This window comes from Aplysia californica, unplaced genomic scaffold (assembly GCF_000002075.1).
Source record: "Aplysia californica isolate F4 #8 unplaced genomic scaffold, AplCal3.0 scaffold00061, whole genome shotgun sequence".
Classification (NCBI taxonomy): domain Eukaryota; kingdom Metazoa; phylum Mollusca; class Gastropoda; order Aplysiida; family Aplysiidae; genus Aplysia; species Aplysia californica.
The window spans coordinates 1,255,425-1,268,964 of NW_004797331.1; the positions used below are offsets into that span (position 1 = coordinate 1,255,425).

General features: G+C 41.2%; 1 protein-coding gene across 1 annotated transcript in view; it reads right to left on the reverse strand.

Annotated features, from left to right (window-relative positions):
• Nucleotides 1–5,455, reverse strand: part of LOC101854933 — a gene marked incomplete at its 3' end in the record, with an annotated part of 13,557 nt that extends 8,102 nt beyond the window's left edge. Inside the window, 2 exon segments of the mRNA XM_013079711.2 lie at nucleotides 2,146–2,442; nucleotides 5,188–5,455. Coding sequence (XP_012935165.1) covers nucleotides 2,146–2,429 — 284 coding nt within the window.
• Nucleotides 5,456–13,540: the final 8,085 nt, after the last annotated feature.

Consider the following 13,540-nt stretch of genomic DNA (forward strand, 5'->3'; position numbering starts at 1 on the left):
TCTTTATACACATACAGGGTGATCCCAAAAAAAACTTTACAACTTGTTTTGTAAATATCTTCCTCCTTACTGAAGTTTTGCGTTTCAGATTTGAACATAACGTTTGGAAGCCAAAAGGAATTTTTCTGATATGTATTTTAGATAAGTCCATTGAATGGTTTTTCTCTATATAGCGCATTAAAAAAACAACCCATTTTCAACCTTGTCGCCATTTTCATAGCATGACGCACCAGTTCGCATTCGGCCTACCACTAAAAGTTGCAACAATCGCGCCATATTGCAAGCTGCAGCAGTCTAACAAGTCAACAGATGTCTGCAGATATTATTTTTTCCAAATTTTGTTTGCCTGCTGAGATCATGGCTACGTTTAGTAAAGAGCAGAGAGCTTTTTGTATTGAACATTACCTCTCTACAAACTCACCATCCCTGACATTTCGTAAGTTCTGCGCACAGCATGGAGAGAATGCTTAGGTGCCCCCAAGACCTTTGGCGCCATGAGTAGAAAAGTTCGGTCAGTTTGGATCTATAGCGAATCAGAACTAAAAAGTTCTTTAAAAAATGACCACTTCAGGTCAAACACGCACCATGCGCAGCCCTTTAAACGTCACCAGAGTGCAGATTTCAGTAGCCAAGTCCCATGAGACGTCTGCAGCTAGGATTTTCCTACACATCAACAGTCTGCATTCTCATGGCAGATCTTAACCTACCACTATACCATGTTCTTCTTCGCTAGGCCGAGATGACATGGACCAGAGCATGGCAATGTGTTCATGATTCCTCGATTGTCTTGTAAAGAGGGATCATTTCCTCGATGACATTTGGTTTAGTGCAAGGCTCATTTTCACCCTGCGGGATATGTCAACTTCAAAAATGCTGTCTATTGGGCACCCCACTCTATTGTCTCTAGAAGTCACATCTTAGTGAGCATGTACAGAGAATGTGGCTTTAAAAACGCATGGTTTAGCAGGTCCTTGTGTTAGGGTGCCACTAAACATTTCGAACGACGCGTTAAAAATGTATCGAGTCCAAAGGAGGGAATGTGGAGCACTGCTTCTAGGAATTTCATAATGAAATCATTAGGTTTTTAATACTCTGTAAAATAAATTAAATATTGTTTAAATGTCACAGGGATAGAAAATTAGTGTCAAAGAGAAAATACAGAAAAAGGTCAACTAATCTTTTCACGATTTCCTTTACAAGATTTTTAAACATTTGTGAACTTTGCGTTTTTTTGGTGCTTTTTTTTTCTTTTAGCCGTTTCCGTTTTCAAAACATGGTTCTCCTTCGTGGATTTTATATCAAACAAATTCCTTTTGAATGAATTATGTCTGTTCGAAATTACAGCATTCTAGAACAATTTTTGCGCGAGATATTCAGAAAAAAATTTGTAAAGTTTTTTTGGGATCACCCTATATCATTTCTTTCTGCTGGATTTCAGATTTCAGATTTCCTTCCCAGAGACACAACATAATAATAATAATAATAATAATAATAATAATAATAATAATAATAATAATAATAGATAGCATTTGAATTGCGCATATCCCCGCTCAGCAGCAGGCTCTATGCGCTTTACACTATATTATTACCCTAGCAGACCATAGAACACTCCGAAACATTCTCAGCTTCCCGGGAAGCATACAGTGCAAGCAGCCGATTAAGCGCTCAAACACTAACAAACTGACAAGATCTTTCGCTGTCTATAGCCGGGTACCCATTCCCACCTGGGTGAAGTGAGGAAAATTCGTGTAAAGTGCCTTTCCCAAGGACACAACGTCGGGCCCTTGACGGGATTCGAACCCACGACCTTACGGTTGCGAGTCCGAGAGCCTAACCACTAGGCCACCGACGCCACTTGACAGGTGTCCATAGTATAGGGGTTAGGCTCTACATTCAACATCGTGGCACACGGAAGGCACGAGATCAGTTCCCGAGTAGGGAATTTTTGTTTGTTTGCTTTTTTTTTCAATCAAGCATCTCCATCTGCTGTTTGCTGGGACGTTCTATTCCACTCAGCCTGGGTTGTCTCTGACAGGCAGGTTTGCTCGAAGCCGCTCGCCTCTTAAATTAAATGGCCTAATTTTAGTCCAAAAGGGGGAGGGGCAAAAAGATATCAAGTAACAGTTTTACAACACAACTACTCACGTCTGTCTGAAAGGATTCCTCAACAAAGCGCTCACAAGTCGCACTCCGGCGTACAGACCAACACCAAAAGAACCTCCTCTCATAAACCTTCTCAGAAAATCACGAAGTAATTTGGCAAGGAAAGTTTTGTTAATTCCACTTCCCTTCCCCCCATCTTCCAGTTGTGAAACCGTTGCTGGTGTGACCGCTTTCGGCAAGCGGTAACCATTTTCTGGTAGTATTTGTTCATCTTTACGGGTTTTCGCTTCGACGTGGTCTCTTGATTTCCTCGACGTGTCCCCCATTGTTAGCTGGTATCTGAGAAGGGAGAAGGAAAATTCTAGTTTATTTTAGTTTAGTTGAGTTCAGTGTGAGTAAGAGTTGTACGGCACTTGCAACACCATAAGGTAATGTAAGTGCGAATGTTAGAGGTGGTACAAAAGTAACAAACAGAAAAGAAGGAGAGATAGGGACGACGGGCGTTTGATAGGAAGGAAAAAGCAAATCACACCAGAGCACCCGCCAAACACCCATGCAAATGTTTGAAAAGCACGTTTAGTTTCAACAGCACATACGAATCGAGTATTTATGTATTTTATTGATGTTAGCTTATTTCTTTTACATTCTAGAATGCATCTCCATCGGCACAGTTTAGGTCATGAAAAAGGCTGACTGCTTTGACCATGCCTGTTAGGGCCAACCTGGGCTGAGCGGAATACAATATCCCAGCAGACAGACGTCAACAACGACAGAAACAACAATAACAATAGCAACAGCAACAACAACAACTGTAACAGCAAAAACAGTAACAACAACAGCAACAACAACAGTAACAATAACAACAACAAAAGCAACAACAACAGCAACAACAACAACAACAACAACAACAACAACAACAACAACAACAGCAATAACGACAACAGCAACAATAACACGCACGTGTGTTGCACCTCACTCAACACGGGTTGGCCCTGATAGGCAAGGTTAAAGCAGCCTGCCACCGAAATGACCTAAATTGTGTCGATGAGCGTGTAACATACTTGCTATGGGACAACTGATAGAACCACGTCTGGGATTTCGAGGAGAACGATTGTGTACGAACAGCTGTGGAATTATTTTGCACCTCTGGCAGATGGGTCATGCAATTTCAGTTTTAGTTTTAGTAGAGGTTTTAAGGCGCTCGCAACTGCATAAGGTCTTATGAGCGCCGGAAGATTAGAGGTGCTACAAGAGAGTAACAAACATAAAGAAAGAAGGAGAGATAAGGACGATAGATGTTTAATAGGAAAGAAGGAGCAAACCACACCAGAGCACCCGCCAACCACCCACTGCAATTCCAGGTTGTTTTTTTTATTTTAGTGATAAGTTTCACGGCACTTGCAACACAGTTAAGTCATATAAGAGCCGACGATTAGGGGTGTTACAAGAGAGCAACAAGCACAAAAAAGAATGATAGATGTTTGATTGGAAAGAAGAAGCAAAATCCACCAGAGCTGCCGCCAACTATCCTCCGAGATCAGGATGTCTTTTCTCTTGGTCATAGGTCATTGGTGAGGCATCATGGTGAAGTCAGGAGCTCGTCAAAATAGTGAAATAGAGCAAAAACAGCTGGCATTATTTCATCCGTTTGGGAATTTTAATTGATTTTAAAAAATAATTGTAGGTTCAACATCTGTTGTGTCCATTCAAAAACACATTTCTTTGTGAATATTGTTGAAAAATGTTGATCAATGGCACAAAAAGTACATTACAGTTTCCAAGAACTCGATCTTTGGAAATTACCAAGCTTTCGAGACCATTTCTTCGTTATTTTTTTCCGCTGACTCCAGGTGACACCCATCTCTTTTAATTGCATGTATCTCGAATTTTGTTCAAGATAGATGGGTACTTTTCTTTAGCAAAAGGAAGTCCAATGAATAAGCTTTAAGATGATACCAATAACTTTATATACCAAACAATTGACGAGCGCCTGATTTCACCGTGTCTTGACACAATTAGTTTCAGGCCCCTTTAAACACTACAAGTTTATTTAAGAGGCGAGGCCTCCGAATTTAATGTACGTCTCTGATGGGACCGAGACAAAGAGGTGGAGAGCCTAAAAAAAAACTCCCCAAAACAATCCAAGCTCAGAAAGCCCCGCTGAGGATTTAAACCAGGGTCGAGGGCTCTCGTGGCCTACGGGTTAAGGTGTTCACCTCTCATTCAAAGGTCCCGGGTTCGAATCCGGGTAGTGACGGAAACATTTTCTTCTCTAAAATTGTCTCCTTTCACTTTATTTCCTGCTCTCTAGCAATGTTCTGTCGTCTGCTTTCGTCTCCTCTTTCTGCCCCCAGCCCCTCTCCTCCTTTGCCCCCTCCTCTGTGCTTCTGCAACCTTTCTACTGCTACTCCTTGGCTTCTTCTTACTGCTGTCTTTCAGCCACACCCATGTTCTTCAGGTAGGAAAGATCTACCCCTAGCCTTCTCGGACAAGGGTGAAAAATCTCAGAGGGCCCGTGTGCATGTTGCGCACGTTAAAGATCCCTTGGTGGTCTAAAATCAATAAGAGTAGGCTTCGGCCGCCACCCGGGAAAAATTCAAAATTTCCTACCAACTTAAAAAATTAAATATTATCTCTCCCGCGCTCATATTACCTTATGCAGTTGCGAGCGCCGTAAAAACACTTACCAACCCTCCCCCCCCCAACCCCCCCCAACCCCCCCCCCCCCCACAACAACTACAGGGTCATCGTCTCCGTGGTCCAGCATGATACCAACTCAGCTAACGGTGCGCCCACCTTCGTCTCTGCCAGAGGGACTTCCCAACTTTTATACTGTCTTCCCGGAGAAGACTGATTTGAGCGTATCATCACTTTCGACAATCTAAATTGCGCTTAAAAGTAGAGCAAAATTCAAACAATAACCAACAATTTTTTCCACCAGCTGTTACAAACCTTAATGAGCATAGAGACAAACAGGGTTATAAAGTGTGACAGATAGATAACCAAAGGGGTATACAAGCAGGTAGGTGGGTATGTAGGAAGGTAGCTGGATCAATAAAAACATACATTGTATAGGCTACTCACTTTAAAAAATAAGAGGTGTCAATGCAACATTCCCTTCTCTGTTTGTGGCTTGAAATGATAAACTTGGAATGGTCACTAGTGTCCACGAGATCAGCAGAAAAGCGTGTAAAGTCTATATATAAAGTCTTTGTGAAATGGAGCAACCATTCTCACTGGAACACACTTGGACAGATCGGTTACACATGTAAACACGGGTACGAGTTTCCTATCGTACTGTACGAACTGCAAGTGTAACGACTCTAAACTGGTCATACACATATCATAAAATACACTTCACAAAAACAATGTGGTCACTCCTTAACAGTGACGACAGCGTTATGGGCATGATTACTATCATTATTGTTATTGGTAGTAATTGTGTCGTGGGATACAGCGATGACTGCAACCTTTGATGGAGATTGTGGGTGGCTTTATCGAAAGGACTTGAGATTGTGACAGACGCGAGATAGTTTCTGAGTTTGTTATCGCGTGTTGTAGTCAGGGGCAGTGATAACAGACTGGGAGAGGGGAGGGGGTGGGGAGAAGATACAGACAGACAGACAGACAGACAGACAGAAAGACAGACAGACAGACAGACAGACAGACAGACAGACAGACAGACAGACAGACAGACACACAGACACACAGACACACAGACACACAGACACACAGACACACAGACAGAACGCGAGTTAGAAATGAAGAGAAAAAAAGAGAGAAAGAGAGGAAGAGAGAGATAGAGAGGGAGAAAGAGAGAGAGAGAAGGAGAGAGAGAGAGAGAGAGAGAGACAGAGACAGAGAGAGAGAGAGAGAGAGAGAGAGAGAGAGAGAGAGAGAGAGAGAAAGAGGGAGGACTCCGTCGTACTCATTCGTTTTTTGTGCTTCATTATTATAAGGTTAATCCGCATGGTGCAATGATGTAAATAACGATCACTTTGTCCTTGTACTCGTTCAGCACGTGATTGTGAAAGGTTTGGTTTGAACCTAGGCCCACAGAGAGAAGTCTCTCTCTCTCTCTCTCTCTCTCTCTCTCTCTCTCTCTCTCTCGTTCTCTCTCTCTGTCTCTCTCTCGCTCTCTGTCTCTCACTCACTCTCTCTCTCTCTCTCTCTCTCTCTCTCTCTCTCTCTCTCTCTCTCTCTCTCTCTCTCTCTCTCTATCTATCTATCTATCTATCTATCTATCTATCTATCTATCTATCTATCTATCTATCTATCTATCTATCTATCTATCTCTTTCTCTCTCCCTTCACCCCTTCTTCCCTCTCTCACACAGGACACATGCACGCAGTAATGTGATACAGTTATGACAAATGTATGCAGACAACAGAATACTTTTGACGTTTAATCTGTCACAACTGTCTGGGTTCTCTCACACTGACACACGGTCAGCGAGTAATGCTTGCGTTGTTTAGGTAGTACACCTGTCTCTGTACATCTTTTATTATTATCAGTATTATTATCGTTATTACGAAGTACTGAACAGGGACTTCTCCTCCAGAGTTAAAATTATGCGTGTGAAGGAATACTTCTGTCTGAGGAATTTTGGCTGTGTCCCATATTCCTACACGTCGAGCGTGTTATAAACAGCTGCAGCGTCATCATATTCTTTTTATTCTTTCTCCAGACAGTATCATCCATGTTATGTCCATTCATTTTATCACTAAATCAAATGTTATTGCGGATGGGTGGAGGGTGCCACTCATTGATCTTACTTCTTCCTTTCTTTTTTGTACGGTTGGGTTGTTGTTTTTTCTCACCGATGTTTCTGTCCGTGTGTGCTGCTGGAGGGCTCCATTTGTACGTCTTTTTTCTTTTTCTTTCTCTCTGTAGTGTCTGGCTGTCTATCTCTCTGTAGTTTCTGTCTGTCTGTATAGGTGTCTGGAGGGTGCCACTGTAGGCCCTACTTCTTTTTCTATTCCTTTGATGTTTTTGTCCTTAAGTGTGGATGGTTGGAGGGTGCAACTAGTAGGTCCAGCCTCTTTTCGTTCCCTCTGCTGTTTCTGTCTCCCTGTGTAGGTAGCTAGAGAGCGCCAGTGGTAGGTTCTGACTTCTTTTGTTTCATTCTGTCTTTTCGGTAGTCTGTTTTTTGTTTTCAACATTTAATGACCATAATTGTGCCAGTGTACTTCTCTTTATACTAACAGACAAACACGCCCCCCCCCCAACCCCCCCCCCCCCCCAAAAAAAACAACAACAACACAACAACCCCCAAATAAACCCCAAACAAACAAAAACAAAACAAACATGACATTGCTGGGATGACTTGAATCTTAATTTTATTTTCTCCCAAGAATATTGTATTCATCTGTCGCTTGGTGCTGCAGTCAAAGGCAAACAACAATAAAGAACTTAAGAAAATAAATTAATGCAATATAATGAAAAGAGAATAGTGAGATTAACTTACCCCCATCCTTATTGCTATATCTATGCAGACAGCGTCCTCTTCTGGGAAACTTCAATGATTGTGATCTAACCTTGACTTTGAACTTTGAACTTAAAAGTCTGTGTACTTTTTTATATATGAATTTTTTCTTGACAGCTAAAAAGTTGTATTTGGTTTTCCCGTAAGTGTGGTACACGCAATGATAGTACATAACAAGATGGGCCACTTCTCTCTTTGAGCCAATTAAAAAAGTGTCCTCAAAATTTGGTGGCGCCCTCTTCACAAAAGCGCACTCTTTGCGAACAGAGTCACCCTACTTGAGTTTTTAAAAAATCAAAGTGAAACTAGCAAGTTTTGGGATAAATTTCGGAAGAACGCTTTTTTAAAATGGTTACGCTGACAAAAAACCTCTTCCGGAGGAAAGGGTGGTGGTTTTCTTCGTTTAATTTGACTTTAGAATGAAAGGCGAGAGGTCATTAAAATTTTTAAAACCCTAAAACTACGCACTGAACGTACCCGAACTGCTGATGAACAGCAGTCGATCTGCGCACGCACGAAGGTGCTATTCCTATTCTTCTTCTGGAAAAACGAAAGAGAGCTTCAAAACAGACTGCAGCGCCATCTGAAGCAAAGAGCATACTTCCTGCGGACACTTTTTTGGCTGAGTGAACCATCTTGTTATGTACTATCATTGGTACACGTCAAGGTACACGTAGAGAACTTGATGAGAGCAAAGAGTCTACATAACAAGAGGGGCCACTTCTCTCTTTGAGCCAATCAAAAAAGTGTCCTCAAAATTCGGTGGCGCTCTCTTCGCAAATGCGCACCCTTTGCGAACAGAGTTATCCTACTTGAGTTTAAAAAATCAAAGTGGAACTAGCAAGTTTTTGAATAAATTTCGGAAGAACGCTCTTTTTTAATGGTTACGCTGACGAAAAACCTTCCGGAAGAGGTGATTGTTTTCTTCACTTAATTTGACTTTAGAATGAAAGGCGAGAGGTCATTAAAATTTTTAAAAACCTAAAACTCCGCACTGAACGAACCCGAACTGCTGATGAACAGCAGTCGATCTGCGCACGCAAGGCTGTGCTATTCCTATTCTTCTTCTGGAAAAACGAAAAAGAGCTTCAAAACAGACTGCAGCACCATCTGAAGCAAAGAGCGGACCTCCGGCGGACACTTTTTTGGCTGAGTGGACCTTCTTGTTATGTACTATCTTTGATGAAAGTCGGCCTATGGGACAAAATAACTGCAGACAAGATAAGTAAACAAATCTAACTTTGATTTGTTCCTGGGTCGACACTCTGTCTCCCTGTCTGTCTGTCTGTCTGTCTGTCTGTCTGTCTGTCTGTCTGTCTGTCTGTCTGTTTGTCTGTCTGCCGTTATCAATAATTGTCATTAGAAAAGGGAGAAAAATACAAGATCCTCCGTTCAGGACGTTGACGCTTATGTTTATGTACCACTGAGATATTTATTGATAAACTAAATAACGCTAATTTATCGAGGAACGACACAGTATTGGAGTTTAAACGAAAAAATAAATGTGAGACATAACGGTGAAATCAGACGCTCGTCAAAATTTGAAATCGAAGAAACCTTTATCTTCCCACTGGTTTGGTAATTTCTATTAATGTTTTTATTTTATTTTATTCTATTTTATTTTGGGATGGGGGTGGGGGGGGGGGGGGGGTCAACACATTTTATGTCCATTTAAAACCACATTTGTGTGTTGATTTTGCTTTAAAAAATGCTGATTAAAAGCATAGAAAATGCAAATTTTCAGTTTCCGAGCGCTCTCAAGCGAGGGAAGTCACCAAGTTTAGCGGCCATTTTCTTGCTAATTTTACCCCTGAAACCAGGCGACCCCCACCTCTTGTAATTGCAAACACCTCGACTTCTATTTAAGATATATGGCCATTTTTATCATCAAAAGCAAGATAAATAACAAGCTTTAAGATTATATCAATAATCTCGTATGACCAAAAATTGACAAGAGCCTGATTCCACCGCGTCGTGACACAAAGAGTCGTAATACGGGGCAATAGGGTGTTTAGAATATTGAATTGGTTGTTTCCCCTTACATTGAAAGCCAGCGCGTGCGGCAGACAAACAGACTGACTGACAGACAGACAGACAGACAGACAGACAGACAGACAGACAGACAGACAGACAGACAGACAGACAGATAGACAGACATTGGAGCGACCAGGGGTGAGGGTGGGAGGATTTAGATCTGTTGTGCTCTCACAGAGAACTCTTACACATCCTTAGCTTCATAAGATTATCGACATCGTGTGAAGGATATCTGTTGTGAGTTGTGGGGTAAAAAATTTCACGTGTTTTGCTGTTGTCACCAAGACGCGTCGAAACAAGAGTCTGTCAGGATAAAAAACAGCCTCCAAAAACAACAAACAAACAAACAAACAAAACCTTGTTTCCTGAACGAGGCTTCTCGACAGCAGTCGAAACCCTTAAAATAAACCGTAATAAAAATGAGCGACAACACACTGAGAGTGATTTTATATCACGGTGGGGGTTGTGTGTTAATGATTCGGTTTGTGCTTCATTCTGAGCGTCTTTGCTGTTAGCCTACTGTCAAGAGCCATTGAGGAGATTGTCACAAGGAAAAGAAAAGTTGGTGTCATGGCTGACTGCTGTCGATTCTGACAAGCCAACACTCTTATTAAACAACAGTTTGGAGATACTGCACAGTGGGATGTACAATGCCAGGGGCGAAGCGTCTATATAATCAAATAATCACTGCTTCCCTTCCTAATTTTGAAACATTGTCGCTGTCAAATTCATCCTTAAACGTAAAACTCTTAAATTAAATGTAAAAAGACGTTCGTAATCAACAATGAGTATGCCTAACATTCAAAACGGTTTCACTGCCACAGAAATAGCCTCCTTACCCCTCTCGGGCCACTCCATAAGCAATCGCAAGCTTTGATTAAGTAAGCTTAAAGTGAGGCTTCAATAGAGTTGAAGGGAACATGTGCATAGCAGTCAAAGCTGTTTCATTGCCACATATACCCTGTTCACCCCTTTGGGGCCCCAGTTATAATCAATCACAAGCCCTGATTATATAAGCTAACTAACACTGGTCGAGTCTACCTCACAAAAGTGAGGGGAACTAACTCCTAATAATCTCTTGACTGCTGCATGTGCTTGTTTTTTTTCCTCGACTTTTTACCGTCCTATAATCAGATCGTGACCTCGATTATGACACCAGCTCCTGGCCGCGAAAGGCTAACAAAAAACAGCCGAATGTGAAATTTAAAAAAATGATAATTGTCATGTTCTACCAAAGAGTTAGACTCACTGGTAGATCTATAACATATAGATATAGCACTGACATCTCTGTTTCTTTGCTTTGTGTTTATGCATTCACATCTAAAGTTAAATTTAATTTTAGTTGGAACTGATATTTAATAAGATACTTTCCTGATTGTTTTGGCGGTTGAACATACAATACGAATTCCGGATTTGTTTTCATTCTCAACTCAGAGTCGCCGCCTCGCGTAAGATTCTTGTGTGATATCTACAGGCCATATCTGGTCCCGTTTCACTTTGATTACCCTGTCAAACAAGTCAGCCTTCGCCCCTGACAATGACAGTCTCAAGCCTGTTGATCACAGACGGAAATATTAAAGTTAGTATCGATTATCCTTTTAAAAAAAATAACCATGCCTCTTTACATGAAATGCTCGCTATTCCAGTGTTAGAAAATCTATAGTTACGTAAACGCTATTCCAGTGTCCTCCCGTTTCACGTCAGTCACACAAAACTCTAGTCTTCCCCTCCCCCCCCCCCCCTCCACCCTCTCTCTTCCTCCCTCTCCCTTCAAAAGCATAACTCCACGCTTCCACTCAGACCAGTGTTAGTTTGCCAAATATTTTTAAGAAAAAAAAAGAAACCCTTTTCCCATTCGACACTTCAGTCAAACGGTTTCAAATCAACACGTTACGTCTTGTTGTTGCAGTTACTATTATTGAACTCGGTCATAAAGCAAGCTTGTTTAACACAGTTTGTAATGAAATTTATATTCACACAAGCCGATTCCAAGATGAATATTTATTGGTTGGGATTTGCGACTTTGTACGACTTACAAAAGAAATATACGAAATACCTATTCTCTCTTATAGTGCAGTCAAAAATTCATGGCGCAACTCATCCTCAAATATCTCTTTAACGGGGGAATCAGTGTCACAAATACTGTACACAGCAGTTTGTATCAGTTTTTCTATACTTAATCAAATTATTCCAAGCCAGTTTAGACTAGCTTTAAAACTTTTCTTCATAAATTTATTTGAAATAGTATAAATCTCCGTCACGCGGATAATGAGATTGTTCACAGCACTTCCCGCTTCTCATACACGCTTTGTATATCATATGGCCTACGTCACAGCCCATCAATGGCACTTTTTAGTTTCTATGGGAGTGTAAAAACATATGGGTTGGTGAGCGGGATCTCTGGTGAGGTTAACTCATTCTTTCTTATCAGACATTTATCTTTTTATCACTCCTTCTTTTCTTTGAATGTTGCTGTCCAGTAACATCTTTAATCTCCAACACCTAGATATCTAGATTACCCACTTGTGTTGCAAGAGCCATAAAATTCTTACTGAAACGAAAATCAAAACGAAGCGAAAATAAAAAAAAGATTAAAATCGAAAAGATACCACAGCTATTTAAAAAAAAACAACCTTCCCAAACTGCTGAGCGGGGAAAGGAGGTCACAAGACGCACGAGCTACTGACTTATTTCTTCTGGGCGTAGATCGATACACCCACACAAGGTAACAATGGGGTGTTTTTGATTAATTTAAGAATATGTTACTTCATGTGAGAGACAGGAAAGAGATAGTTTTTGGTGCTGATAAAAACGTGCTCCAGTGTGGAATAAAAATGCGATGCCATCGTCACACCTACCGATTCTCGGAAATGATTTGGTATCGTTACCAGGTGGTGGCGTATTTATTGCTGCTTGAATGGCTCAATGACCTTTCTCTTGGAACAAAGCTTCGTTAAAACTCATTAGATCAATCCTTTTTCTCTCAGTTATTCAATAAAACCGGCGTCTGCGATATAGCAGTCAAGTGCTCCACCCTAACCCTCAGAAGACCCCATAGTTTGATTCCCTTGAAGAGGGGGGGGGGGGTAATCGAGTATCTCGGTATTTATGCTGGGACATTGCATCCCTTTCAGCCCTGGTAAACATGGTTGAAAGCTGCTTCTCAAATTATATAAATTTTATCGATTAAGACTGCAAACATCTGCATATAAAACAACAATGATTACTTCAGTTTTATTCGAACAAGAGTGGGCATCGAGGCAAGCGACTCTGTACGCGTGACCTCATAGAATATATTTCTACAATCAACGTACATAACATTGGTTTTGCTGACAGTGTTCTGTTCAAAAACACCGTCGACTTCATAACATTTCTTTTCCAGCAATCTGAGGCATGGTTGTTTTGTTTTGTTTGTTTTTTACACTGCTGTGACTGAAAGCATTGCGAAGAATTTCTGTGTTGTTGACTCTATTTTGACTGCGCCATCTCTTTTTACCTTTAGGGAAGATATTTTATGTCACTTGTGTGATTGATATTATCTTGTCTGAATCTGATTCCTGGCGGAATGAGGCCATTGTCTGACTCCACTGCAGTTTTACACAACTCAACTCAGCTCAAATTTTGGTCGATTCCTGTTTCGTATTTCGATTTATTTTCAATGAATGTACATCTTCTTAATTAACTCCGTCTTACCGCTGTCTACGGTGTGGCAGTTGGGTCTTCTCTTTTGTTTGCTGAAGACCCCGATTCTAAGTTAATCCTGTGAGGAGATGATTTTAATCGGACACCTCAGTTTTTCTGCTAGGATGTTGTATCCCTCTCAGCGCTGGTTGGGTCAATTATGTTGTTTGGAACTTAAAATACCCTCAACAAGACCCCCCCCCTTCCCCAATTTCTCTCTCTCTCTCTCTCTCTCTC